The following is a 26,293-nucleotide window of genomic DNA, read 5'->3' as shown; positions in this document are numbered from 1 at the left end:
GAGATGGTCGAATGCTGTCGAGGCGTTCGGTGTACAACTGTTGTTATCAACAAAGACGCGGTACTGTCCGCCTCATTCATCGGACAGATCATGAACATGGCAATCAACGCAACGAGAACCACCAAGCAGCACACCCTTGATGTGCTTTGTTACCTCTGTTCTTCAACATGATGGTCATCACCATGTTACAAGCCATGAGGGTTTCGACATTGTCGCCAGTCACCAAGAAAACAGTCTTCCAGCCCCTGTCTTTCCTCCAATCCTTCCTTACTTCAGGTATACGAACACCGTCAGGGTTACATTGCTGCAGTTCCGGGACTCCCAACGCGCCATCGGCTAAATCTCTCAACAAAATCGACATGGGTTGAGCGAGAAAGAAGGCGGTTGGTGGTTACGAAAGGCATTTTTTTTCCGTTGCTGGCGGCTGGTTGAGGCCGACCGACCCCAGGATTACGCTCCTGATCGACCAACCCGAGAACCTGGTTTGTCAGATCTGCCAACAGAACAATCTGGTATCCCAGGACCATGGCGAGGAAGGTTGGGAGATGGTACCGGAAAGCGTGCACGATAGCCGAAGGAATCACCATACTATAACTGTTCTCGGCGTTACACACATGCTCTGGGAGCTGCGGTCGAGGTAGGATTCGAGATTTGCAAGTGAAGATTTGTGCAGGCGAGGAGTCGGTTTCTGACGTCTGAGAGCCAGGCGGATGTTGTAATCTTCTTGCGCAGGACGAGGCTGATTTAGAAAGAAAGAAAAAACATCATTTTTTTGCAAGAGTACCAAGTTGACGAACTCGAGGCTGACCCACAGAAGAGTGATATGCAGAGGTGAGCTGACCGCTGGGGCAGAAAACGGTTGGTTACGGACTCGTGGTACTGAGATGCCCCGACTGCCGGTCAAGTGGACGAGGACTATGGTACACCACGTACCTAGGTACCATTGGGTGAGGTACGCCAAAGTGGTTCTCGGATGGGCGCGTCACAGTTGCCAAAAGCAAGGATTACTGATGAGTCGAATGTTCTTCGGATGGAGGGGGCTTTTTTCGTCGTCTGACCACTTGCCCTTGCATTGTAGCATCAGCATCGAATTAGAGGGAGAATATTCCATCTGACTAGGATGACAAGCCCGGGAGCCCTGGCAATGGAGACCGGGTCGATGGATTGGTAATAATATGTACACGTATGCTGGTGCACACTATACACTAGGTAGAAGAGAGAAATTCCGAACAGTTTCCTAGTCATAGGAAGATGCTAACTGTCAGGTGTTACGGAGACGCTCGCCTGGGTTGTTTAGTGACGATATTTCATGGTATTGGGTTTATGTCTAGAAACCTTTCATTATGGTGTTGAATAGTTGACATGATGCTTAGAGTGTGTTTATCCGACTGCACTAGAGTGTTATTGTGTATCTTTGTCATCCATCTTAAGAGGGAGGAGCGCCTTGGATGTAGTATACCTCAAGCATGGAGACGCTCATGGACGATAGATAAGCTGGACGGGGAGGGGGAGGTGTCCCGATTGTGGCAATCCGTAAGCCTCTGTCCACCGAGCTTTTAGCTATTCCGAGCGATTTTCAAGGATGCAAGGGTCGCCATAGAGATCCCACGAACGTGATGAATGCATAAGCTTCCAACGGGTCACATCCGCCAAGTCGGCAACCACACTAAGAGGCTGTTGGTGCTCGCGACGCGAGCATAGGTGGGAGGGGGACTGATATACAGGTGCGTACAGTAGTAAGTTGGTCTCGGAACAAATTCCGGGAGGGAGACGATAGGAGGAGGCAAATGAGCCGGGGGCGGCGACGCTAGACAAATGTAGAAGGATCTTTGACTATCAGTAACATTGGCCACATGGCACCCAGCGGGCAGGGAGGCACCTCAAGGCGGAGGAGGCAGAATAAACGGGCATTTTACCCGCCGGTTGGTCTAATTTAGCGCCAATGACCCCCGGTCAAGCCCCCCAGTCTCAATGTCCCGTTTATTTATAATACCTACCTTTCTTTGCTATGTCCCGGAGACACATGCCGTGCGGCAGCACTCTGCAACAATGCCATGTACTTGCTTGGTGCTTGAGGGATTTAGACTCGGCCCGGCGGATAGCACCGGACCGCGACGTGGGCTCGTGGGGTCTCGGAATGTCGAAACCGCATCCCACTTGAATTGCCCAACTTGCACGTATCCTCTGTTCCACCCCACGCTCCGGTGTATTCATATTCTGTGTACACTACACTATGCCTTCTGCCTTTTCCTGCCGGTGAAGGATTTACTGGCTGCTCACCGAACCATGGTCGAAGCGTTGGTTGACATGTTGTCTCCTTAGTATTTAAACCGCTCGTCTCGTCGCTGGAAAGTGTAGGTGATCCCGGATCCTTTCCGTCCAGAGAAGACCAAGCGAGGATGAACGAACGCTCGCTTAGTTGCCTAGCGTGGGTGATTCGGCCAACCAGAAAGTCACATCTGACCTTTCTCTCTGTGGCGATGGCAATATGACTGCATCCGTACACTACATCCAGTCGACGGGGGGGTACACGGCCTTTGTTGGATCACCATTACCAGCATTTGGCTCGGTATTCTGCTTCAAGATAGTCTGTCCCCGCTCTATAGGCCGTACCGAGCATTTACGCCGCATTCCTAGCCAGTGGAACAGGCCCGCCCGTGGATGTATGCACAAGCATGTCTGAAGACCAATCTCCAAGCCGGTGGCCTTCCCATTATGGCATTAGTACGGACTAGCCAAGAAGGCTCCAAGCCCTCCCACAGCTTGAATGATCGGTACTTCAAGTCTTGCTACTTCACGTTTACACTTATACTGTCGTTGAAGATTAACGAACGAGAGCGGCTGCTATTGTATCAAGGCTCAGGGATTCATCATCTTCTGGGCATACTTGTGGCCTGTTACTAATGACGCGTCCGCCTAGCATTTTGGGCCCTCGTTGTCCCATAACCAGTTGCCCATCATCGCACCGATTATTCCCCATCACAACTCAGAAATCAAATTCTTCATGTATTGCCCCATGTCTATTCTACTGCGGCCGCTTCGGGTAGTTTATGGAGCAGCATGGATAGCATCTGGGATTGCTACAGTGCCCCCCCCTCCCCCCCCTATTGTATTGTACTGGGACACTGGTATCAATGCCAAGTGCTACCGTTGCCCTGGTCGTGCTCCTCTCCAGAGACTCGACCCCACGTCTTTGAATGGTACTCTCCTAGGCCGTCCTCGTCAATTTTACCGGAGTAATCAGGATCCCCAACTCCAACGGTCTGCGCGGGTCGAGGCCTTCCCAGAACCACATCGTTTCAGAGGCGATATGACTGGCAAGAATCACCCAACAGTCACATTACGGGGCCGCCAGCATTTCCGCCCCTACGGTTCTCTGACTTACCCTCAGTTTCCAACTAAAACGACTCTAGCGCATTGCAGTGTCACACAAGTGGCTTGGGGCTTGGGTTTGTGTGGCTCATGCCCCGCTCCTTTCAGAGATTTGGATGGCAAGAACACCCAACGAAGAGTTTTCAGATTACCATCATGTCCGATTCTGTGCGAAACCGTCCCCTCTTATCGAGACGCAACCCCCTTTAAGCGGACATACATAGTACACTGCTGCTGGCGGCTGGGGGAGGAAGAAAGACCATGAACCCAGGCATGATGCCATTCATATTTTTTGTCAGCTGCATGAGTTCACCTCAACCTGCCTAGTTGTAAGGTATTGGGTGTGTTTTCAGCTGCCTCCTTGAATATACATACCCCTACCAGACAGAGCTCATCATCCTTGTTCCCCCCCCCCCTCAACGGCCCGGCGTCGGCCAGGCCAGGCCATCCTCCACCCGCATTGCAAGCTACTTCTTCCCGCTTATGATCCTTTGCGCTTTCTTTTACTCCAAGCAACAGGCCTGACCTGTAGGTACAACCGGCTCAGTGGCACTGCTAGTTAGTTGATGGGCTCATTCACTCACCCTCGTCACCCTAGTGAAACAAGCGTCACCTACGGTTATTAATCACCGCCTCATCTTTACATGATTTGATGCCCAACGTTCCGATAAAGTTCGCTGTCACCTTGTGATGCATAAAGGAGCCTCACACTTGTCATTGTTCCGCACACAAACACCACCCATCACCTCCAAAGACGCCATTTTATACTCTCTACAGCACGGAAACGCGCCAGAAAGAAGCCAATGGAAGCGGTCAGTAGTGGCTTTTAGTCTTTAGCCCCGGCAGAATGGGCACGGCCAGCATTTTGTGTTTTCTGAGGAACGACTTACCAATATCTTGACCGTAGGAAAAGGAGAGGAGCCGCATCCGGGACAACCAGCGTAGATCCAGGGCTCGAAAGAAGGAGTACGTCCTCGAGATCGAGCAAAAGTTACGAGATTGTCAATCCCAAGGGGTGGAAGCTTCGGCTGAAGTGCAACAAGCTGCGCGTCGGGTTGCCAACGAAAACCACAAGCTCCGACAACTTCTCTGCACACTGGGCCTAGTCGACAGACAGATCGAACAGTATATCAAGACAGGAGAACTGGACCCTTCCATTCACAATCTACCACTTGATGTACGTGAAAGCAGGACTGCCGCAGCCGGCCAGGAAGCAGCCGCGTTGGAAAGCCTGCTTGTTCCACGGTGGCCAGCCTGCCTCCAAAACCCCATGCCGTTCGTGTCAGGAAGTCGTTCGGGGAGTAGCGATCGAACCCTTACCTATGGCCCGGCATCAAATTCCTCGGCTGAAGACTATGGTCCTTCGGCCGAAGACGTCCAGCAGTCGTACGGATTGATGAGCGCATCGCCAATAAACTTGAACCCTTCACCAATCTATCCACAGCCCGCACATCCTCAAACCCACGAATACGGCAGTCATCAGCTGAGCCGAGAGAATCTCCAATATGCAGAATCCAACCACAGCCAGACAAGTCATAACCCGTCGTTGAACCCGCCTGGGTATAATCCGAATCAGACGTTCGATTATCAACCGATTTTCGCGGCAGGAAATCCATTAATAGGCCATCCACCCCCAACCTGCTGCGGGCCGCCGGCCGCAACATACGTTGTTTATCATCCCTCGCATCAGCAGCCGATATCCTACGTTGCGAGTCGCCTTGGAAGCAGTGCCAGCAACACCTCCGGGCCCGCTTCGGTGGCTGATGCCGATTTGAGTGTCGAAGAACGAGCATCACAGCAGACGGGCAACCCTGACGACAACTCTTGGCTACCAAAGACCCATTTCAACCGAGCGTACTTTGAGCGCCGGAATGGCTGAACGCAACAAAGTTATCGCTTACCTTTGAGAAAAGGCCCATGAGCCACATACATACCTGTTGCCTCGAGTTGCCGGCCGAGCCAGCTTGCGACAAAAGCCCCCGAAAGAGCAACGCCAAAGCCCAGCCAACTCGGTCCTGGACTTGAGGTGAAATAGTACAAGCCGAGCCTAACTTACGCGCCATTGTTCTTGGGGAAGCTATTGTTGTACAACAATTCAGACGGACAGGGGTAGTAAAGGTCGATTAGGTCTTGTTGTGCTCGAACCCCCTCCAATCCCCCCCTTCGAAAAGAACAAGAACGCTTCAAAGAACAAAGACAGTGTCTTCCCTTGAATATTTCGATACGATCGGGTGCTAAAAATGTCTCGAGCTCTTTACAGTAAACAGACCATGCAACCCGGCCTTGTACACCACTCTTTGTGTTGAATGCAGCACGTGGAGAAGGCATTGCGATGTTGCATATTGCTGGCTGGTAGTATAGGCCGCATGCCATTGAGGCAAACAGGTCAATTCCCTTATTACAGGGTTTCTTTGACAGATTTTGAAGAGCTGAGCACGAAGGGGGACGTTAAAGTAGCAGAATCCCACAAATTGTCGTCGACCGAAATCCTGCGTCTTTTGCCATCCCGTCCTAACTTTCACGTTCTCTTTTTTTCTTCAGAAATACACTTATCTAAAGAAGCTTCCGTACTGAACAGGCGTCGAATGTCACTGGAACACACCCAAGCAGTGTTCGGCCTGCTGTCCGTCTTTGCGACCTCCCACCGGGTAGAGCACGAAAGGGTCAACGCGGAATACGAGGCCCGAAAGGGGCTACATACCAAGGCGATAGAGTGCCTCCAACATCTCCTCGATGAGCTCGACGAGGCGTGCGGTATACTGTTGAGCTTGGAGCCCCCAGATCGAGAGGATGCTTTCGCAACATTCGAAAGCATGCAGCGCATGCTAGAATCACAAATTACTCTGATCCACAGCCAGATCGAGCATGTTGACCGGGAGGTATCCAGCGCCGTGCTGACGCCGCCCCGTGACCAGAGTTCTCCTGTGATTCAGCAGCAGCAGCAGTTGTCTCCCCTTCCCCGACCGAAGCCACCGACTCGTTTGCGGCAGAGGCCAGCGAATTTCACGCCGCCCGTTCGAGACAATACAGCAACACAATTAGCCGGGCTTGGTATACAAGAGTCGCCGCCCCAAGGGACGCCATCTGACGTTCTGTTACGTCCTCCTCGAGGCTCTTTCAAGAGAATAACAAGATTGCCGGTACCAGAGCCCCAAGAGCCCGCCAATGGGACCGTGAAGAAGCCCCTGTCTCCGGCGGTGGTTACAGCATCGAGGCGCACGTATAAGCCATGGCCAACCGCAGACGCAGACTATTCGCGGCCCGCGCTGAAGCCCATAACGTTCAAGATGGAACGGGATACACTCCCGCGGCTGCCGGGGGACATGGGCGGCGCAGTGCACATCCGGAGACAGCTCGACGAACAGGAGGAGGCGGACGAACAGGCGCGGACGCACAAATGGCTGAAGGATATCGGGCAGCACCCGGACGGCGAGGGCGGCGAAGGCGACGACTCAGAACCTCGAGGCCAAAAGAGGCGCGCGGAGGACGAGCTGGGTTCACCTCCCAGTAAGAGAACCAAGGTACGCCGTCTCCGGGGCGGGAACGACAACGATGTGAGCGTAGGGCTGAGAAAACTCTTTGGCAGTCTCAACCCCTTTAGAAAGAGGCAGCCACCCGGCCCAAGAAACGACGGCTCTGCAACCGGCAGCACGAAAACCAACTGCTTCGTAAATGGTGACTCTGACGGCGAGGGGCCGAGGAACCCCAACCCAACGAACAAGGACCCCGGCGGCGTGGACGGCGCGCCGACCCCGCCGCCCGAGGAACCTCTCCCGGAGATCCCACCGCCCGTCATCGTGATGGAAAACCTGCGCGACACGTTCGGCGACGGAGAGGACGACAAGAGGGCCCGGCGCTACCGCGACTGGTTCGCGTCTCTCATCGCCCTCACGGAGTCGACGCCAGGGTCCATCATTGGGCCGGGCTTCCTGGAGCGCTACGGGCAGAGGAAGAAGCTCGAGAAGCTGAAGACGGCGCTGGGGCACATGTCCGTCAGGCCCTTTGAGAAGCGGCAGGCGACGCAGCGGAGGATCAAGTCGCTCGAGGGCGGCATGAAGCAGTGCGGGGAAGCGGCGGTGAAGCTCACGGATACGGAGCTCGCGGCGGAGTGGGAGGTGGAGAAGAGGCAGGAGGGCCTGGAAGAGTGTTACGGGAAGATGGACCGGGATGCGGCGGCGCTGGAGAACCAGCAGAGGAAGCTGGCGTCGCAGGTGGCGTTGGAAGAAAAGATCTTTGTCGGCGGCGTGGAGCACGGGGATTGCTTCCTCAGCTGGATCACCAAAACGAGAAACAACGTCTACTGGGAGCTCGGCTTTGCCGATCGGACACGGGAGAAGCCGGAAAGAATCAAGGTTGGCCGTCAAACGTATTACTCGGTTTGAAGCCAGCCGAATAGGGCTTCGAGTCCGGGGTTGGGATGAAGTTTGGATCGGTAAAGACGAAAAAACGAAAAACAAAAACAAAAAAAAGGGGGGGGATGGCGTTCAACTTTAGAGCCTGGTAGTTGCGAGGCACACAAAGTTTACCAAATGGTTGAGAGTTCGTGAGAAAATGCCTTGTCCATAGTGCGATTATCCTTGAAACTCCGGTGCTTATCCATCAAACCTTTGCGCTCACGGCCCAAGACGAAGTAAGTAAAAAGACACGACGACACATACAATGCCGCCCTAGTACCGCTGACTGTTCCTCGTCTTCTTTTCGCTATTTTTCAACAACTTGTCTCATTTTCACAAACATTGAGCGTCGTCATCGTATTGAGGGATAGTCCTCTGCGAACTACAGGAAGTAGTCGGCCACCGGCTTCTTCGCCGGCATCCCCCTGGAATCCTGTGGCGCCGCCTGGAACACGCGATACCTCCGAGCCGGCCCAGGCAGAAGGACATAGTCATCGGTGCCTCTGATGCCGCCGTCGCTGCGTCCCACATCGCCATTGCTGCGCGCGAACACGCCAGTTCCAGAATCGTCCTCTGCCAGTTCGAGGATCGCCGCAACGTTGCCACAACGGTAGCAGTAGTTGGGCGCCGACCAAACCGTGACGATACTGGCGTCGAACATCTCCTTGAAACCCTCCATAACAAGTTGGTGGGCGCGAGCGATAAGGGAAAGGTCATTCTTGTGGTTGAAGTCGCGAACAATATCGGCGCCGAATAAGAAACCAGCACCACGCGGAGAGAGGCCCCACCCATCAATGTCATCTGGGTCGGACCATAGAAGGTCGCACATCGCTCCTTCGTGCGGTACCTCTTGCTTCCTGTCCAAGAGCCGAATTTTGTCGACGCTGTCTATCAGAGGCGAAAGACCGCCGTGAACACAGAGGATGGCTCCGGCTGGGTTGCCGACGGAGCCTGATGAGCTCCCCGATGCGCTGCTGCCTGGTGGGCCTGTCTTGTCGCCCGAGGGCGCGCCGTTCGGACTGCTAGGGGTCGGTTGCCGTTGCGGCCGTCTCTGTCTGGGGAAGCGGCTCATTGTTAGGCCGGCCTGGTCACAGACCTCGATCTCCACATCTTCGTCGATGGGCTCTTGTCCCGGTGGGGGGTTGAAAGTGTGTGATGCTCCGAGAACGATGGCGCCGAGAGCAAGGTAGTCGAAAACATCGCAGCAATAGCGCCAGACGTTGGCCGAGCCGTATTTTCGCAGACATTCGTCGTAGAAACCATAAACCGTAGTGATTTGCCGCGACTCGTGGTTGCCGCGGATCAGAGTCATGCGGTCAGGGTAGCGGACTTTGAGGCAGAGAAGGAGGAGGAAGGACTCGAGCGAGTAGAACCCGCGGTCTACAAAGTCGCCTGCATGATATCAGCGGTCAGCGTATGGGTTCTCAGAGGCAAGCAGATACTAAGACGGCATACCCATGAAGAGGTAGTTGGTGTCGGGGACGTCGCCGCCGACGCGGAAGAGTTCCATGAGATCATGAAACTGGCCGTGAATATCACCGCAAATCTGAGAAGGACATCAGTTTCCGCTAGGTATCTCTTTGCATTGCAGTTCCCTCGCACCGTTACGGGAGCTGTGACGGTGACGACGTTGCCCTCTTCGATAAGCAGCTCGCGCGCCTTGTGGCACAGCTCTCGGACTTGCGCTTCGGGTATCGGCCGGCAGGCGCGCAGCTGCGCGATGGCCCTGAGTCGCGGGTGAGCATGTCGCGCGGGAAGTAATAGGTGAAGTCGCCATGGAAACTCACTTGTCGAGGTCGCTCATGGCGATAACGGAGGAGGGGCTCTCTGGTTGGCGTCGAGGCGCCCGAGGCCGACGAGTCGCGGTTTCGGATTGGAGGAGATAGTAACCCTCTTACTTTATACCATGTCGTGTATATAATAAGTCCGGGATATCGCAATGGGCTGCTTCTTCTTGCTCTTAGAGATATGGGTCGTTGCGCGATCAGGGCTTTCGGGATGGGATGGCGTCAGTAAGGCAAAGGTAAAAAGACGTGTAAATTGCCATTCAGCAGTCGCCGCCAGTCGCCTGCGAACCCCCAACTTTCGTCGCGCCGGGATCTACAAAGTGGATAAGGTGATTGGTCTGTGCATCGAAGCGGATCCATATTTTAGCTTGATCCCCATCCCTCGGGATATTATTGATGCGGTTGCCGATGTCGCGTTCCTCAGGCATGCGCCCCATTGGCATGTCACGTCGCTCACTGTTGACCCACTATAAGGCATCGTGATCCAATCAGATGGGCCGTATAACATTAAGCTTCACTGCAGGGGAGCAAGAAAATTGACGGTTGTCATCCATCGTCGCGGATTCCAAGGCTTCATCAAGGGATCGACGCTGAGCCTCTTCACGTTATCGCGCGAGCATGGTGCTTTTATAGGTGAGTCTTTATGCCCAACTGACTTGTCATAATCACACTGAAGGCGTCTAACGCTCAATTGCATACAGAAGTTCGGGCCTCCTTTCCGAATCAAAACCCGCAATCATGCCACCACATCCCCTCCACCCACGGTCGCGTATGACCTCGTCCCTCTTCGCAACCACGGTTGTCGCGAGCTTCTTCGTCGTCGGGATGCCACATCTGCTGCCGTGCCCAGCACCCCGAGTCACATACGCCGACGGAGAAATCGTGGTGGGCGAAGACGGCCGCCGGAGGAGGCGGAAACGTCGCGAGGCAGGCCCTGAGATCAAGGACGGCATTGTCAGCTTCAACCAAGTCGGCGACGAGGAGACGATACGTGCACAGCAAGATCGATCGAAGAGGGAATGTCCAGTGCCGAAACCTGGCGGCATCTTGGGAGAGTGGTTGGGATTCCACGGGCCGAGTAAGGAAGCAGAGTCGACGAAAGCAGAGAGGTGACGATGGCAGGTGAACATATGTACAACTCAAGATACCATTCATGTTTCATGACGCGAAGCGACGCTGCTCTCTTTGATTCGTGCTTGTTCGGAACTAATGCTACGAAAAGTATGTTGCACGTCACACGCTGGAATAACGCCACTCAGCTGGCCGAGAGGCAGCAGAACCAAATCAAGACAGCAATCCGCAGCAACGTCTTTCCGGGACGGAAACAGCAGGCAGGGTTTTGCGTGGCGAACGGCGTGCGGGTTGCATAGACAAACGGCAGTCTGGCATCTTGCAGCATTGCACCTCATTCCCAGCTTCTCAGATCTCGCCACAGGTAGTAGTAGCCTTGGACAACTACGAATCCGATTCTTAGCCACAGGGGTACGGCATTATGAAGGAGGGTGCGTTCTTCCGTTCCGACGTTACAAATACAAGACCAGAGTGACAGATGGGTTGTTCACAGCCACGCCTCCCGTTCAATGCATCGAATCAGAGGGAAATGGGTGGGTTTCCGGGCGGTTTTGCCATCAATACCAGCTCTGCAGTTTTGTCTTGACACCCTTTGCCTCTCAAAACATCTGGCTTCCCAAACCAAGTGCTCCAGAGTTGTGCATTACTCGAGTAGTGTGTATGAGTAGAGTAGGATTGACGCAACTAAGAATTCGCCGCTGTTAACAGTTACCGAAAAGCTGTTGGCTGAGGGGTAGGTAAGGCAAGACTAAATAAGCACTCGTCTTTAAAATCAAGGTTAATGTGGTGAAGTGTACCTGAAACACTATTGCAGTTTTCCCCCTTGCAGAGTCGCATCCTCGCAGGTGGTTTGACGGGTTGCTCGGGTGAGAGCATCACGACCACCTCTGCAGGTCCAATAACCTTTCTCCTGACTTCTTTTATTTGTCAAGATTGATGAAGGACTCGTCATGATCTCATGATCGCTGCGCATCTCTTGCTATGTTTCCTTCTGGGCTCCGGGGCACCCACTATCATCCTTCAAATGCCGTCCGTTTATCGACGCATGATCTTCCGGGAAATTCAATAGAGGGTGTCAGTTAATAATTGAAAGAAAAATGCCTTGACTGATTTGCCAGAGCATGAGGTTTGAAATCCTCCCCCCGGTTGGGTTGCGTCTGGACGATCGTAGAGATGAAACGTCAGCGAGGCTTAGTGTAAGATCCACGCCGCTAGGTCTCGTGCTTATCCCCGCGTCGCAACCTCAATTCCCGTTAACGTTTTTCGAGGCAGGATGCGCCGGATACGCGATTCGCCGCACAAGAGCCGGCTGTCTTTTTGTCATCCCCTTCCAGGAGGACTAGGGACAACCCTTACCACAGCACTGCCACTAAAAACAAGCTGACTAAGGCTCTCTCTCGTCTTGAACGTGGAGGGGCGGGTAGGTCGCAGCTTGCAGTCTAATCCGTCTGATGCCAAGAACGGCTCAGATCAGTCGAAACAGCCGACGAGCGAGTCACGACAGCCGGTTCGCGCACTGAGGCACGCGACATGGCGGTTCAGAGTTGAGTTGGCGGGTGCCATCTGTTTTCTGACGGAGCCAACTGAGACCAGACTCGAAACATCCATCGCAGCCCGGACTTCAAGCTCTGGGATCATCTCACTACTCCGTACCTGGGAATTCAGACGCCACCCACAATCAGTTTGCCGGATAATTTAGAATTCTGGATGGTGTCTGTGTCATGAGTGCCGAAAGATGCCATCTGATCTTGGCGAGGGGCCATGGACCTATTGGCGAACATGGTCCTCACAACTAATTATGCTGAATGACTGTTCTGGGGAGTTGGAAAGATAAATAGACACCGTTTCCCCGGACCAAGTAGTGATTTGTTCTTCATCCCTTCACTTCATCACAGTCTTTCCACTTCAACTTCTATTCTACAATCCAAGAGCTGTGCTCTATTTCCATTCTTTCTCAGCTTCTATTCATTCCTTGATACCCAGTAAGTCACCCAGCCCAAGCTGTTAAAACGAGCAAGAGCTGACAGTTGCAAAGTTTCTCCCAATACTTCACTTCACTCCACAACAGTTTTTTTTCAAAATGAAGTACTCCATGGTTCTCCTTATCGCTACCGGCCTGGTGTCGGGTCTCAGCATCCCCCAGCTGGACGCCCACAATGTCGCCGCCCCGGCCCCTCCCGCCGCTGCCCCGGCTCCTCCCGCCGCTGCCTCAGCCCTTCCCGCCGCTGCCTCAGCTTCTGCTTCCGCGACCGAGAGTGCCGCTCCTCCCGCCGCCAGCGGTGACGCCGCTGCTGAGGATGCCAAGAAGAAGGCCGAGGAGGATGCCGCCAAGAAGGCCGCGGACGACGCTGCCAAAGGTTGCAACAACAACAACAACCAAAATGATGATGCCGCCAAGAAGGCCGCGCAAGATGCTGCCAAGAAAGCTCAGGAGGCCATGCAGCAGTACCAGCAGCAGCAGCAGGATAACAACAAGAACAACACCGACAACAACAACAACAACAACAACAACGATAAGAACAACGATAAGAACAACGATGACAAGAACAACGATGACAAGAACAACGATGATAAGAACAACAATGATAAGAACAACGATGATAAGAACAACGATGATAAGAACAACGATGATAAGAACAACAATGATAAGAACAACAACAACAACAACAACAACCTGAACGACCTGAACAACAACAACGCCGTTCTGGAACAGAACATCGAGCTCCTCCTCGCTGTCCTCGGTCTCCAAAACTTCGTCAACAACCAGAACCTTGGTCAGCTCCAGGCCCAGCAGCAGCTCCTCATGCTCGCCCAGCTCCAGCAGCTTGCTCAGCTCGGTTCCGTTGGATTGATCAACCAGAACCAGGTCCTCGCTCTCGCGCAGGGGGGACTCATGTTCAACGGCATCAACGGCCTCAACGCCCAAAGCCTCTGTAAGTCAAACCCTGCAACATCCAGACATGACGTCTTTCACGGTGCTAACAAGCCTGCCTACAGTTAACTTTCACTAAATGAAGTCTCGAGCCCCGGATCTCTGGTTGAGTCGGAGCGGAGTTGAACGGTGACGGTGACCGTTCGGGGAGATGACCAGGCTCTGGACTGGCATTGTTGTAGCATTGTTGTAGCAATGACGGTATGTTTCCACGTGCTCGGGTTGGCTTGAAGCGTCCCTAGTGGACGCTCGCCAAGGGCTTGACATGACGATGGCGTTAGGGGCTTACTTTGGTGCTCTGGCTGAAGCTGCAGGCGGGGGACGAAGGGGCTTGTATGGGTTGGTTTATGGGTTACGGTTCATTATTTCGAGACTGTCCGCTTGAAGCCTGGACAGGGGTTGACATGTGCTATGGTGTATCATAAGAAAAAAAAAACCCATTTGTCACCTACCATGGTTCCGGTCGCTGTCGACACGAGATTTGTGTGTGAGCGAGTGAGTGAGTGGGTGTGTGTGTGTGTGTGTGAGTGCTGACTCAGCTGGCTGAGCGGTCTTAAGACTGTGCTGATGAGACGAATGCGTTGTTTGCCAGTTTGGTCGGGAACCCCCTACCTATCTGGTGTGCCAGGACCGACCTTTGACAGCAGCTCTACATAAGCTTATCGCCGCTCCTTGGCACCATTGACCGGCACGCTCCTTGACTCTGGCAACTTTAAGTACAATGAACGCCCTTTCGCAAGATAATTGATAGTTGTTGGCTTTATTTCTCTAGCGAGTTTTCGCGAGAATCTCTGAGGTTTTTTTTTTGTATATTATATACACATGCACACACATTATACATACACGCACATTTTTCTTCTTTCCTTTTCCCCTCTCAGTCTGTAGTCTGTTTTTATTATATCTTTTTTTTTTCTAAAAAAAAAGAAAAGAAAAAAGGCAAACCACCACAGAACACAGAAACTGTCATGAAATCATGAAAGGCTATTCTCTGCCATTCATCTCAACGCCCGAACGTAAAGCAACCATACGCGCCGACCATCCGATGAGGGTGATGCTCGGCTACATCCGACTCGTCTGAACAGAAAGGGAAAAAAAAGAAAAAAAAAGGGGGGGGGGAGGGCGAGAGTAAGAGTGTCCGAGACAGCAAACAGCTGCCATCTGAAAATCGTCTCATTACGCCAGGGTAAGGTGTGTAGCTACTCGGAGGCGAATGAAAAGCCTGCTACTTTGGTGCGCTTGTCAAACGCCAATCCAACTCTCTTCCCTCCGGAATGGTTGAGCATCCGGGATACTCGCATTATGGGGGGCCGGGCATGGTGCAAGGGTCGCTCACGTTCGCGACCTAGCCGTCATTGTCCGTCAATGCCTTGGAGCATGGAAGGAAGATGCCTCGCCGATGGTAATCTGTGACACTTTGAGGGGCTCGGGCTTCGAATGCCGGACAGGGGGGGCTTTCCCTTTGGACGACGAGGGCCCGGACATGTGGGTAGGATGCATGGCAAGCCTGCATATTTGACACTGACAGCCCTGCTAGTGGCCGGTACTTACCACTAGGTACGTACTAGCCGCGCTCGGACCGCCTGTCACCCTCCCCCTCCCCCTCCCCCTTCCTCTCTTGGTAGAGGAGAGATCCAAGATCGTTGGTGCCTTGTCCGAAAAAGGGATAGTGGCGGAAAATATGACAACCAATGATGGCTCGGCTATCCGGGCAGGCACCACCTGATGATCAGTGTCATGGGCGGGGACGGGGTACCGCCCGTCAAAGTCACACTGATACGACTCTGCGAACAGTCGCAAAACCTTAGTTGAGCCGCTCAAACGTCTCTATTCCCCCTCGGTTGTGTGTGATTGGCCATTTCTCAACGGTTTCGTCCAATCACGGCACCTATGTTCTCCGCTTTTGGGATGAAGCTCAGGCGTACCTGCCCACTATCGACAGTCTTTTGCCTCTCTTGACTCTTCGTCCCATCAATGCCTCGCCGACATTCCGGCTCGGCGGTCTCCTAAAACGGAGCACACGCCTGGAGCTGGTGCATCAGCTCAACTTCATCCCGTCAGAGAGACGCCTCCCAGGTCCCCGCCTTGGTTTACCACAACCGCCGCCTGTTTGTTGCCCGGAGACAGCCCGCCCGCCTTCCCTCCCCGGCAGCCCTCCGCAAAGTCTTCGGATGGCACTTCAGCCATGACTCCGCCGTTCTAACTGATCGTCGTCGACGCCCATGCCTCTCCCCTGCTCTTCCGTCTTTATCCGGTCCAAACGTCCATCATGCATAATCCACCACTGCTGTTCCGCGCCCTCCCTGATCAAACCGCCGCTCCCTCACCGTTGCTCCTCGCCAACAGCCCTCACGAAACGGACTGCAATTGCTTCTAATCTCGTCGTAGATCCCGAGACAATCTCAGCTTCGCTTCTTTTCATGCTACTCCGGAAAACGGAAACTGGAAGGGGCCCTTCATTGGCTTGGCGACGCTCAGCCGACTCGTCAGCCCCTTTGCGCATTCATTGGTCGTCCCACCACGCACAGGACCCGCTAAGTAAGGTTAATTCTGGATTTTAGTCGCGCGCATGTCTGTTCTAACCGAAGGTCGTCTGTTTCCTCGCCCCCCCTGCCCACCCTGCCATGATTCCTAGTCTCGGGCCTGAACCGATCCGAACATGGCATTTGACAATCTTTCGGCCAGCAAACAAGCACAATTCTTTCGCATTCGCACCGTCGGGGAATCTACCGACGGGTGACTGGCAGATCCATGTACGAGCACAGGATGGGTTCTTCCTATGATCTACTCGGTATCTGGCTATTCTCTGTTTCCTGACTGGCGCAGCCAACGCCATCCGAAGGCGTCTTGCGCCCTCTCGCCATCCCGCCACCCCTGGTCTCATATCCCTGCTCAACCGTTTGATCCCATACGCCTCCGTCCCAGTATTACCTGAACTTTGATACGCCCCGGATCACTTACTCGCCATCTTTCCGGGCGCACGGGGTACGCCAACCCACTCTTGGCAACGGTCCGAACTCCATATGCTTCGTTCCGCAGCGCAACCATCCAAATGCGTACCCTCCCTAACATCTTGGCTTCTGTTCTTCTTGTATATAAGAACTCCATGTCGACGACCGTTGAGTGTTTCCTTTCATTCCTCATCCACTCACACAAGCCAATCATCCGGTTCCATCTCTTTCATTTCATCTTCATTCTTTCACTTCGGAGGTCAGTAGTTTCCGAACCCACCACGAGAAACATCTATAACATCTTGTGCTAACCCATCCGCAGCTGTGCTCATTGTTTCACTTCACTCTCTTTCCTCCCACCAGTCCTTACACAAACACACAGAGCTGCGCTCTCTTGCCACCTTATAACTACTAATCCAACTCCAATCACCTACACAACCCCCCACCCACCACCAGCCAAAATGCGTTTCTCCAGCATCATCGCCGCGGCCCTCGCTGCCGTCGCCACCGCCGCCCCCACCACCGCTGTCGAGCCCCGCGCCAACGTCAACCTCGCCCAGCTCAACAACCTCCAGGGCTTCCAGAACTTGGACCTCAACTACCTCCTCGCCATCAACCAGCTCAACCTTGGTGGCCTCAACCAGCTCGGCCAGGTCAACAACTTGAACCTTGCCGCCTTCCAGGGCCTCTTCGCATCCCAGAACTTCGACCTCAACTCCCTGCTCCAGCTGCAGCAGCTGTCTACCCTTCTTTCCCTCCAGCAGCTTGGCCTCTTCAACAACAACATCAACCTGGCACAGTTGAACTTTGGCGCCTTGAACTTTGGCTTGATCAACAACCTTGGCGGCGTCAACCTCGGCCAGTTCATCAACCCCAACCTGGTTGCCCAGATCACCCAGGTCGTCCAGCAGTCTACCAGTAAGTCCCCAAACCACGACCCTTCTTGAAGACCAGGCACTAATCCATAACCCTGTTTCAGTCGTCGTCGCAAAATAAACGCCCTCTTGTCCATCTTTACAGATAACCAAGAACAACTAGCATATGGCCGGTTCTGGCCAAGGATGATATCGTGAGAAGGGAGTTCAGTCAACGAGGCACATGAAGTTTGCAACTGGGTCATATTCGGGGTCACAGTGTTTTTGATACTCATTTAATATCTGGTGTCATCTCGTTCATATGATCGACACATTGAGCATCTTGGCATCGTGGGCATTGGAATAGTTTTATAACAGCATGAGTGGGTGGGTCTGGGACCAATGGATATTTGACTTTAATCATTTTGTTCGTCTTCCATCGCTTGCTTCTCGAAAACGCAGACATGTTTCCCTCCTTCGGTGAGAGAAAGTGAAACCCCAAGCCCCTTGGCTCCAGGAGCGGCCTAGCCAATTCTCCGTGGGCCCGCCCCCCTCCGTTCGCAAGAGAAACAAACCGTTGCCAAGTCTCGGCATTGCAGAATGGTTTGCGGCCATGGCGAGCGGTGGGTTAGGTATCTCCACGTCCTGAGCGAAAAAGCCCCGTCGGTTCCTGTCAAGTGCTGACCCGGTTCCAGAATCAATGACGACGAACGCGACCAACCAGCCATCCTAGCACGCCAGCCGTGGCATCGCGGCCCCTGTGCAGAACCCTCCCGCGAGAGGGAACCTCCCACTTGCCGTCGTCGGGGAGTCCCCGCTATGCTTCGTTGCTTGCTTTTGTCTTTCTTCCTCCGTCGGTTCTAATTCGGCCTTGGCATCTCGTACGTTTTCTGCAGCAACGAAAGAGGACTTCCATCCCGGCTGCCTTACCTATTTTTTATTTTTATTCATTTTTTGTTCTGTAGCCTCTCCCCGCCCCCGCCCCGACTAGGCCCCGGCCAACGCGCATCGTATCGGGGTGAGCCAACACAGCAACCCCTCCGGGAACGCCCAGGATTGAGACTCTGCACTGGTCTTCTCGCCATCTCTCTGCTCGACGCTTGGTCTCATGTGTCACTTGGGGGTTTCCCACCGATACGGGGAGTAGCTAGCTTTGGGGGTTGGTGTCTGCAGACTTGGTTCCCGCTGAGTATCTTTGTCGACACGGCGCTTTCGAGAGCCAGCCGTGATGTGATGGGTCTATGCGAAACCCGAAGGATCCTCGAGCCGGTGGAGAGGACCGCGGTAGGCGTCGTAGCAGTCTGGTTGGGGAAGTACCGCTCTTTGTGCCGGGGCTACCAGCATCACGCCCCCCTCCCCCCATGCATGTCACGGAGGGTGACTCTCAGTACTTGGGTCTATCACACTTGAACAACACCGACCGACCGACCCTCACGGACAGGTCGACCATCAGCCCTACGAACACCTGGCACTGCCGCCGCCTGGGTTCTCCTCCGCTGAACTTGGCCCAGTCCGCGCTGGTTACTATCCAGGGCATGTGATTTGCTACTATAACGGTCCACAACGGCCAAGGGAGACGGGATGGCACAGCCCCCAAGGGCTGGGAGATCTCCTAGGGATGAGATGCCGGGATTGTCAGGCGTCTCCAGAGGAGAGTAGCTGAAGAGAAGGGGGAGGGGGGACACCTCTTCGGCCTCGCAGGATTGCGCAGCCCGCCCAGACGCACGGCATGGGCGAAGTTGGCCGACATGCGGGTGGGCTCACGTGGCAACGCAGGTCGCCGGCCTTCCTACCATCACCTTGCAGTTGCGGACGACAACCAAAACCAAATGGCCATTTTTTTTTTCGTTGGGATTTTTTCTTTCTTTTTCTTCTCCCTTCTTCTACACGTGGCTGGCTTTTTTCTCATTCTTCTTTTTTTGTTATTGTTGAAAATCTCACCTGAAGCGTGCCGCCGCACGGGGAGGTGAACGTCAGCCCGGGCCCCGGAACGGGAGGGTCCGAGTTCCTGTCGGACGGGGGCGGAGACAAGAGCGGACCTTCTTGGCCGACCGGCCCCCCCCCCCCCGACACACGCGAACATGAGCTGCAAGACGATGCGCGGCACGGTGTCGCGGAGGAATTAAACTCACAGATGAGAAGATCCGGGTGTTCGCGGTGCACGGATAGCTACTGTATATCCCTATGCAGTATGCAGATGCTCGGTGAAGCGATTTGCCAGACAAGGTCATGCGCCATCTGCGATGACGCCTCCCCCTCCCAATCCTCGTCCTGCACGAGAGGCTTGGCAGGCATCGCCGGCGGGCGGTTCGGGCTGGCGCTCGGATGACATCTTTCCTTTGGGGGGTGGGGGGGGGGGGGGGGGGCCATGACATCTCCCCGTTGGCAGTGGGAGACCTTCGGGCGGGACCACGGCCGCGCCTGCTTAATGCGCCGCGCTAGCAAACCTCTTGGAGCTTGCGATATCCCATGCCTCCACTTCCAGTGACTCGATGCTGCCCTCCCGGCGCCAGGGCGCCCCGTGAGCCGAAGCGATCAAAAGCCTATTCAGCCACTGGCTCAGGTGAGAGTCGCGGCGACAGTGAGCTTACGCAGGTAGGTTAGTGTGTTTGCTTCATGTGTCGCAGTCCGTGGTAAGATTCCGAAGGGTCGGGTCCAGTGACCCAGGCCTCGACGGCAAAGGGATTGGACGTCGGATGGGAGGGGTTTAGTTATACGCCTCTTGCTTTGTCGTCGTTGTGGAATGCCGGATGCGAAAGAGACTACAGAGCTTGGGAAGATCGCTAGCCCGACCCGGGACGGCACTTGTCGGTGAGACAGCGACCGGCCCGAGAATGTGGGAATCGCCTTCAGATTTTTTCGATCCCATCAGGTGACGGATGGAATTCTCTACCATTCTACCTTTTGCCAACCGTTGCTTTCCTCTTCTTTCGATGTCTTGGAAGGCGCCGTGCCTAAGGAATCGGTCGCCGAGGTGGCCGCGATGGGCTCTGTTACGCAGAACCCCACAACCAGGAGCTCGTTAGATCTCTGCAGCCCAGGCCACGTATCCCGCTACGTCCTGCAAACGCTGCACTCTTGCTGTGATTTCTTTGTGTTGGTCGAAGGAGCTTGGGCGTCCGGTCTGGGGCCCGAGCGATGCGCCCCGATCTGTACACTGCTGGGTTTAGATGCGTCTGCGAAAGGGAACAGACTAGAGGGTGTGCGTACCATGGGCTGGATGGAGATAGGCTTATGTTGACGACGGCCATCCGTCATGGCTGGTCAACATGGACCACAAAGCCACGCCCAAGGCTCCCAGGTACAGAGCAAGTGCCATGCCTTTTGGTGGCTTAATGTCGTTGATCTCACGGTCCAGCCGCTGGAGGAGCTAATATGTTTTGGTTGGTACAATGGAGAGGTCTGCAAGACAAGTCCTCGTGGACAAGTGATTATGCCGTGGGGCCTACATTCCAGTTACCAATTCTCTCGAGGATCCCAGCCATCGACAGCACTTTCCAGTCCCACCGCCGCAACATCAACGTGGCCATTCGGTACTAACAACTCGCCCATGCTATGACCCGCCTGTGTGCCCAAGCTGCCGCTGCATAGATGCAGTAGCCGGATTAGAGCTGTGGATCTGCATTCTCTGATCTCGTGGCATCACGATGGTCACATCTTCAGGAGGATTGACTATGGCGAGAGAAGACCAGACACGTTTCCGGCAGGCCTCGCTCTGGAGGATGTCCAAGAACTTGCTCATATTGGAAGGTTAGCGAGAGCCACGAGCGCCGAAGCGTCTACTGCCACAGGCCAGGCGTTGCAACAGCGTAGCTGCCAAGTTACCGCACCTGATATCGAGTCCGTCGGGGAGAGTGCGAGATGCGCTTCGCCAGCTCCGATCGATGCCGTCTGTTGCACGTATTGTGAGACCACGGCAGATTCCGGACAGAGAGCGAGCGTGGTGCACGGCTTCCGGAAAAGTCGTTACGGAACAGCCTTAGGTCACACGCCACGAGCCCTTTGTTCGGCTTCTGAAGGGGGAGATCTAGACCCCGACCTTCCGGGTAAGGACGCTCCGATGCAAAATGGAAATCCCGCTCCAGACTCTTTGCTGTGTTTCTCGAAGCATCGTTCAAAGTACAGTAACTTGGGGCGACTGCCGAGGCTGGACCCCCGAGTTGCTTCAAGTCGTGGCTACTTGCCGCCGATACGAGGAAGAGCCGCAATGGCAAGAAATCATGTTGTGATCGTGGGTACGAGAGCCACACGATACAAAGTTTTGGTTCTGCCCACAGACAACCGAGCAGACAAGCCCGATAGACGGGGGAAGATGGACGGCCTTGGACCCTGAAAGAGGCCATGGGTGACGTGGTGAACAGGGGTGGCAGGGGATTGTGCCCTTTTGGGAGGGAGGGAAGGATCCAGCGCAGGAGCTCTGAGACGAACGGCCCGGCAGAAATTACTGACGCGGTCAAGGCCATGCTCAGGAATGAGCGAGGCGTCGAAATTTACATGGTGGAGATGGGATAAGGTTGTGCGTGTAAGACGTGCAGCTCGTACACTAGTGAGTGTAGGTAATCAACCAGGGACGGCGGAAGGGGAAAATGATCTGACGTATGGTGCATTAATGCAGCGACGCGGAGCATGTTATGCAAACTGGCGGTTGGTACTGGCGCTACTGCGTAGTTAGCCAAGGCTGGGCCGAAACAGTTGAGGTCGTGCTTCAGTGATTTGGAGTACCTACCTAGTGTAAATACGCGTGGGTGCTGCACGGTTAGTGCGGGAGGTCGGACGGATGGGGCGGGCGTGCTCCAATTGTTCTGCATGTGGTTGCATCTCCATGACGCCGGTTGCAGCCAATTCAGGTACGGACGGATACATGGGGTGAAAAAGAAGAAGAAGATAAAGAAAAAAGAAAACGCGTGCGGGATCAAGGTTAGGCTCGGTGGACTAGCAAGATGGACATATCCTCCGCAGACCGAGGCGAAGTAAGTGGCAGAGAGGGCAGACATGCGATGCACGAGAGCGCATCAACCAAGCCTCGCGATTTGCCCTAGACGGTCCTGAAATCGGCAACGTGTTTGCAGTTACACGTACGTATCTTAATTTGGGCTGAGCGGGTGTAGACGGGACTTCTGGGCATGGCATGCCTAGACAGACACCGTGATGCCGTGGTGTGGTTTCGGCCGACGATATCAAATCATGGAACAAAGAGACGCCAGCAAAGCGAAAATGAGAAGAAAAAAGAAAGAAAAAGGAAGGTATATCCGTAAAGGATCACGTGACAGGAGCGAGGGTCTACACTAGACGGCCGCAGTTGGAGAGGATCGTGGATACGATGACATGGCAGCGGCTCCCCTCCTTGGATCGAGTCTCTTTCAAGTCGCTCCCCACCCTACCTATTGCCGGGACTCTGGGGTAGAGAACAAAGAACACATCGAGAGAGAGAGCCTCGGGGACGCGCAAATCCCAGGCGTGACTGTTGCAAAGGAGGGGGATATGTCGGTTGGCGTGGTTGTGGCTGGGTTACCTAGTGTGATGCTAGACGCTAACAAAATTAGACAGACATACGGAGTGTAGGTAGGGGTCTCAGCGCACACCACAATCAATCAATCAATCAATGGCAAACCACGATCAGTGTCAGTGTCAAGGTCAGGGTCATTCATCTTTGGAGGGTGAAGTGGCTTAGGATCGTCCGGGGGCGGACGGCTTGATTCGCATATCTGTACGGATAGTTGTGCTCTGCATCAATTTCGACGATCGGTATCCGCCAAGCATCCCGTTGTCAAAGACACACACCATCGTGCTATGCTACATTGTAGGTGTGTACGGTATTTCTCCCATGCACAAAACATTCCTAGGTAGCCGAGTCCGACGGTCCCGTCCATCGTCGGACGCCATGGCCGTCGTTGGAGAAGAGATTTCATCTGCAAAAGTCAGATAGGAGTCCCCGAAATGTGAGGAGACAAGTATCCGTACTGGGGCAGGTACCTGGCAGGTTCCCCACCCAGCTCCTGATCACCACACCGGACTGACTGCACTACCTACTGTACTACTTACTTACATACCTGTAGTATTTCCTCGTATGTATCCGTAGGTAGGTACGGATAGGTCGGACCCTGTTCAGGCTCCAGCTCAGCCCAGGTTTCTGTGGACACCGCGCCCCCACTCTCTCCATCCAGAACACCATGACACCAAAATTAGCAGTCGTCAAGTCTGTCGTCACCCACGGTGAGCAGCGAGAGAGGAGCCGGCCGGGATGGCCTTGGCCGGCTCGGGAACCATCAGGGGTATTGAAAAACACACACACAAACACACACAAAAAACACAACGCAACACCGAGGGGGGGTGGACAGGGGACGCAGCACAAGAGCCAATACCAAGACAGACAAGCCTGAGTAGCATGTGCGAGTGATGGTCGTTTTTTTGAGGAGAGGGGTTCGCTCGGCCTACATACCCGTATCCATCCATGTGGCCCATTGGCGAACACCACCAGTCAGCAAACAATGCATGCCGATGGCACCATCTGATCGGCCATCAGTGTGACGAAGCCGCCATTCCTGATGTGTGCATGGATGGTACACTGCATAGTGGTTTGGAAGCACAAATCGGGGGTTTCCTCTTGCGTCTGCGTGCGTGCACCATCCTCTTTCCTGGCTGTGTCTTGTCTTTTCCCCGATTCCATCTCTGCTCGCTCGGATAGGCAAAGAGGCACGCGGGGTGGAGGAGCTATCCGCTGCCCTCAGCGCGCTGCCTGCTCACACAACCAGTGGTTTGAAAGTCAGACGAAGGATGAATGAGAGCAAGTGAGATGAGACGGTGATGGGACGGCAGCGTCAGCATCAGTAATGACATTGTCACGGCACCAGCATCGGCAGAGGAGACCCAAGTGCCGCTCACGACTCGGCAGCAGTCCAACGTCATCCCGCCATACGCCGGTGAAATTTATTACCAGTCCCTGAGGCGTGTTATGATCCGAGATCAGGGAACAAGCCAGCAAAGAAGAAGGGGGGCATCGGCAGGAACAATGGCTGCCCGAGCATCGCATCGGCTATGTGTTTGCGGGTCTGATGCGAGCGTCTCGTCTGCACCGGATGGCTGGAAACGAATCTGCCAGTTCACCGCGGGTCTTCCTGGAAGCCCGAGACTGGGTGGGATGTTGGTTGTTGCGTCAGCCATTGTCAAAGCATACATGTGTCAACTTGGTGGTGGCGGAGAAGGTGGTCGGTTCGCCGAGGATTGATGTGGCATGACTAAAGAGCGCTTGCTTGCTTGCTGTCTTGTCGTCGAAACGTGCGTGTGTGTGGTTGTTGTAAGATGGCGGCTTTGCTTGCTCAGTACGTGTGTCATGTTCCATGATATGATTTAGACTCAACACCCGTGAGTATGTCGGTAGGTAGGTAGGTAGGTAGGTGGTGCACTAAAAATATGCAGGCATTGCAGGCATTGCATGCAGAGCAGAGAAGAGCAGCACAGGCGGCATTTCGGCCTCTTTGTTTTGTGCCCGTATTTCCAATATTTTCGTCTTCTTTCTCGCCGCCATCTCTCCCCAGTCTCCCGCCCCTGTCCACAACATGGGGCCCCCTTGCCCTCCTTCTTGCAGATACACTAAAGAGCCGAGTAGCGTACAGTAGTGTACGAAGCAGTGTGGATACTTGGTAGAGAAGGGGAGGGCTTCCACCCGTTTCCCTTGCCGTATTGCCTGCCGCACGTATTCGTAGTGAAGTGCCATGACCGCCATTTTGCCTTTGGTACGGATATTGTGGGAAAACTCCAGTGTTTATTGATTCCGTCCTCCTCACCCCTGGACGACGGGGGATAGAAAGACAAACAGGGAGGGAGAATACGAATCCCGCCAGACACGTACGCCAAGGTACAGAGGGACCAAACCTGAAGGATCGGTTGGCGGCAATGACATAAAGGTCTGTCTGATATGAGAGAAGAAGAAAGAAAGAAAGAGAGAGAGTTGAGGATTTTTTTTTTTTTTCAAGATATGGAATTGGGAAGTCAGGTAGGAAGGTAGGTAGATACCTGGGTACTTGGCGGATACATGTCGGTGGGTCGTTCTTGTTCTGGGAGAGTAGGGAGGAAGGAACGCTTTGGGGGCTTTGGGCTTGGGCTCTCCTCATCCTCACCCCCCCGGAACAACACAACATGCTGCTGCATTGCTGTGCATATCGCGTCAACACGGACCATTTCGAATGGGGAGGGATCCTCCACCAGCGCAGTGCCGTCAGGTTCCGTCCACGTCCCAGACCTTCCCAGGCCTCAGCCCACTTGAGTGCATCGCCCACCGCCCAACTTCCCTCCCAAAACCGGGAATCCACCCAGCTCACGGAAGACAAGATTTAGGCATGAGGTACGTACCCCTTTGTACTATGTCCTACCTTACGGATACCTAGCTTAGGTACCTAGGTAGCTCGCAGCTTCCCGCTCTTTGCGACTCGTTTCTTTTCCCAGCCAGCCCAGCCCGACTCGGGGCTCAGCCTTACTTTGCTGTTTCTCCATCCTCGAACCCCCTTTTGACTCCTTTTGACTGTGTCCAAGGCACCAAGGTAACCAGGTAGGTACTATGTAGGTAGTTGGTTGTGTACTTCTTAGTGTACCTACCTAGTTTACTACCTACGTTGGCTTCCTCCACACCTTGCAATTCCCATCTCGAAACCCACTACATACATATACCACCCCGACCTCCCCTTCTCTGCCCTTGCCCTCCTCACTCACTTCTCCAACTCGCCTTGCGTGATACCTTCCCTTCACCTCGAGCTGATTGCCGCCAGTCACACCCGCAATAAACACTCCATACGAATATGAGCAGCACCCCCTACTGCTCAGGACCGAGGACAGGAAGAGTTGGCTCTTACGACCTTCACCGCCCACGACTGCTCCGATCCACGAACATATAATCGCATTCCGCCCACACCTGCCCCTCTGCTCTACTGCCGCGTGCCAG

The 26,293-nt window shown here is 54.3% G+C and overlaps 6 protein-coding genes across 6 annotated transcripts; 5 read left to right on the top strand and 1 right to left on the bottom strand.

The window, feature by feature from the left end:
- Positions 1 to 4,175: 4,175 nt before the first annotated feature.
- On the top strand, positions 4,176 to 5,251 carry GLRG_08378 (uncharacterized protein; the record flags this gene model as incomplete). The annotated part of the gene is made up of 2 exons (XM_008099063.1): positions 4,176 to 4,184; positions 4,280 to 5,251. 2 exons carry the CDS (start codon positions 4,176 to 4,178, stop codon positions 5,249 to 5,251), a joined length of 981 nt encoding a protein of 326 aa, XP_008097254.1.
- A 1,444-nt stretch (positions 5,252 to 6,695) lies between these two features.
- Positions 6,696 to 7,754, top strand: GLRG_08377 (uncharacterized protein; the record flags this gene model as incomplete). The annotated part of the gene is made up of 1 exon (XM_008099062.1): positions 6,696 to 7,754. One exon carries the CDS (start codon positions 6,696 to 6,698, stop codon positions 7,752 to 7,754), a length of 1,059 nt encoding a protein of 352 aa, XP_008097253.1.
- A 394-nt stretch (positions 7,755 to 8,148) lies between these two features.
- Positions 8,149 to 9,570, bottom strand: GLRG_08376 (calcineurin-like phosphoesterase; the record flags this gene model as incomplete). Its single annotated transcript, XM_008099061.1, has 4 exons — positions 8,149 to 9,158; positions 9,222 to 9,312; positions 9,369 to 9,492; positions 9,554 to 9,570. 4 exons carry the CDS (start codon positions 9,568 to 9,570, stop codon positions 8,149 to 8,151), a joined length of 1,242 nt encoding a protein of 413 aa, XP_008097252.1.
- Positions 9,571 to 10,291: 721 nt separating this feature from the next.
- On the top strand, positions 10,292 to 10,666 carry GLRG_08375 (uncharacterized protein; the record flags this gene model as incomplete). Its single annotated transcript, XM_008099060.1, has 1 exon — positions 10,292 to 10,666. The coding sequence occupies one exon, from the start codon at positions 10,292 to 10,294 to the stop codon at positions 10,664 to 10,666; it is 375 nt and encodes a 124-aa protein (XP_008097251.1).
- A 2,038-nt stretch (positions 10,667 to 12,704) lies between these two features.
- GLRG_08374 (uncharacterized protein) lies at positions 12,705 to 13,635 on the top strand (the record flags this gene model as incomplete). Its single annotated transcript, XM_008099059.1, has 2 exons — positions 12,705 to 13,557; positions 13,622 to 13,635. 2 exons carry the CDS (start codon positions 12,705 to 12,707, stop codon positions 13,633 to 13,635), a joined length of 867 nt encoding a protein of 288 aa, XP_008097250.1.
- A 3,330-nt stretch (positions 13,636 to 16,965) lies between these two features.
- On the top strand, positions 16,966 to 17,451 carry GLRG_08373 (uncharacterized protein; the record flags this gene model as incomplete). Its single annotated transcript, XM_008099058.1, has 1 exon — positions 16,966 to 17,451. The coding sequence occupies one exon, from the start codon at positions 16,966 to 16,968 to the stop codon at positions 17,449 to 17,451; it is 486 nt and encodes a 161-aa protein (XP_008097249.1).
- Positions 17,452 to 26,293: the final 8,842 nt, after the last annotated feature.

The sequence above is a fragment of the Colletotrichum graminicola genome (genome assembly GCF_000149035.1).
Source record: "Colletotrichum graminicola M1.001 genomic scaffold supercont1.38, whole genome shotgun sequence".
NCBI lineage: Eukaryota > Fungi > Ascomycota > Sordariomycetes > Glomerellales > Glomerellaceae > Colletotrichum > Colletotrichum graminicola.
This window is presented reverse-complemented; position numbering and strand designations above follow the sequence as displayed.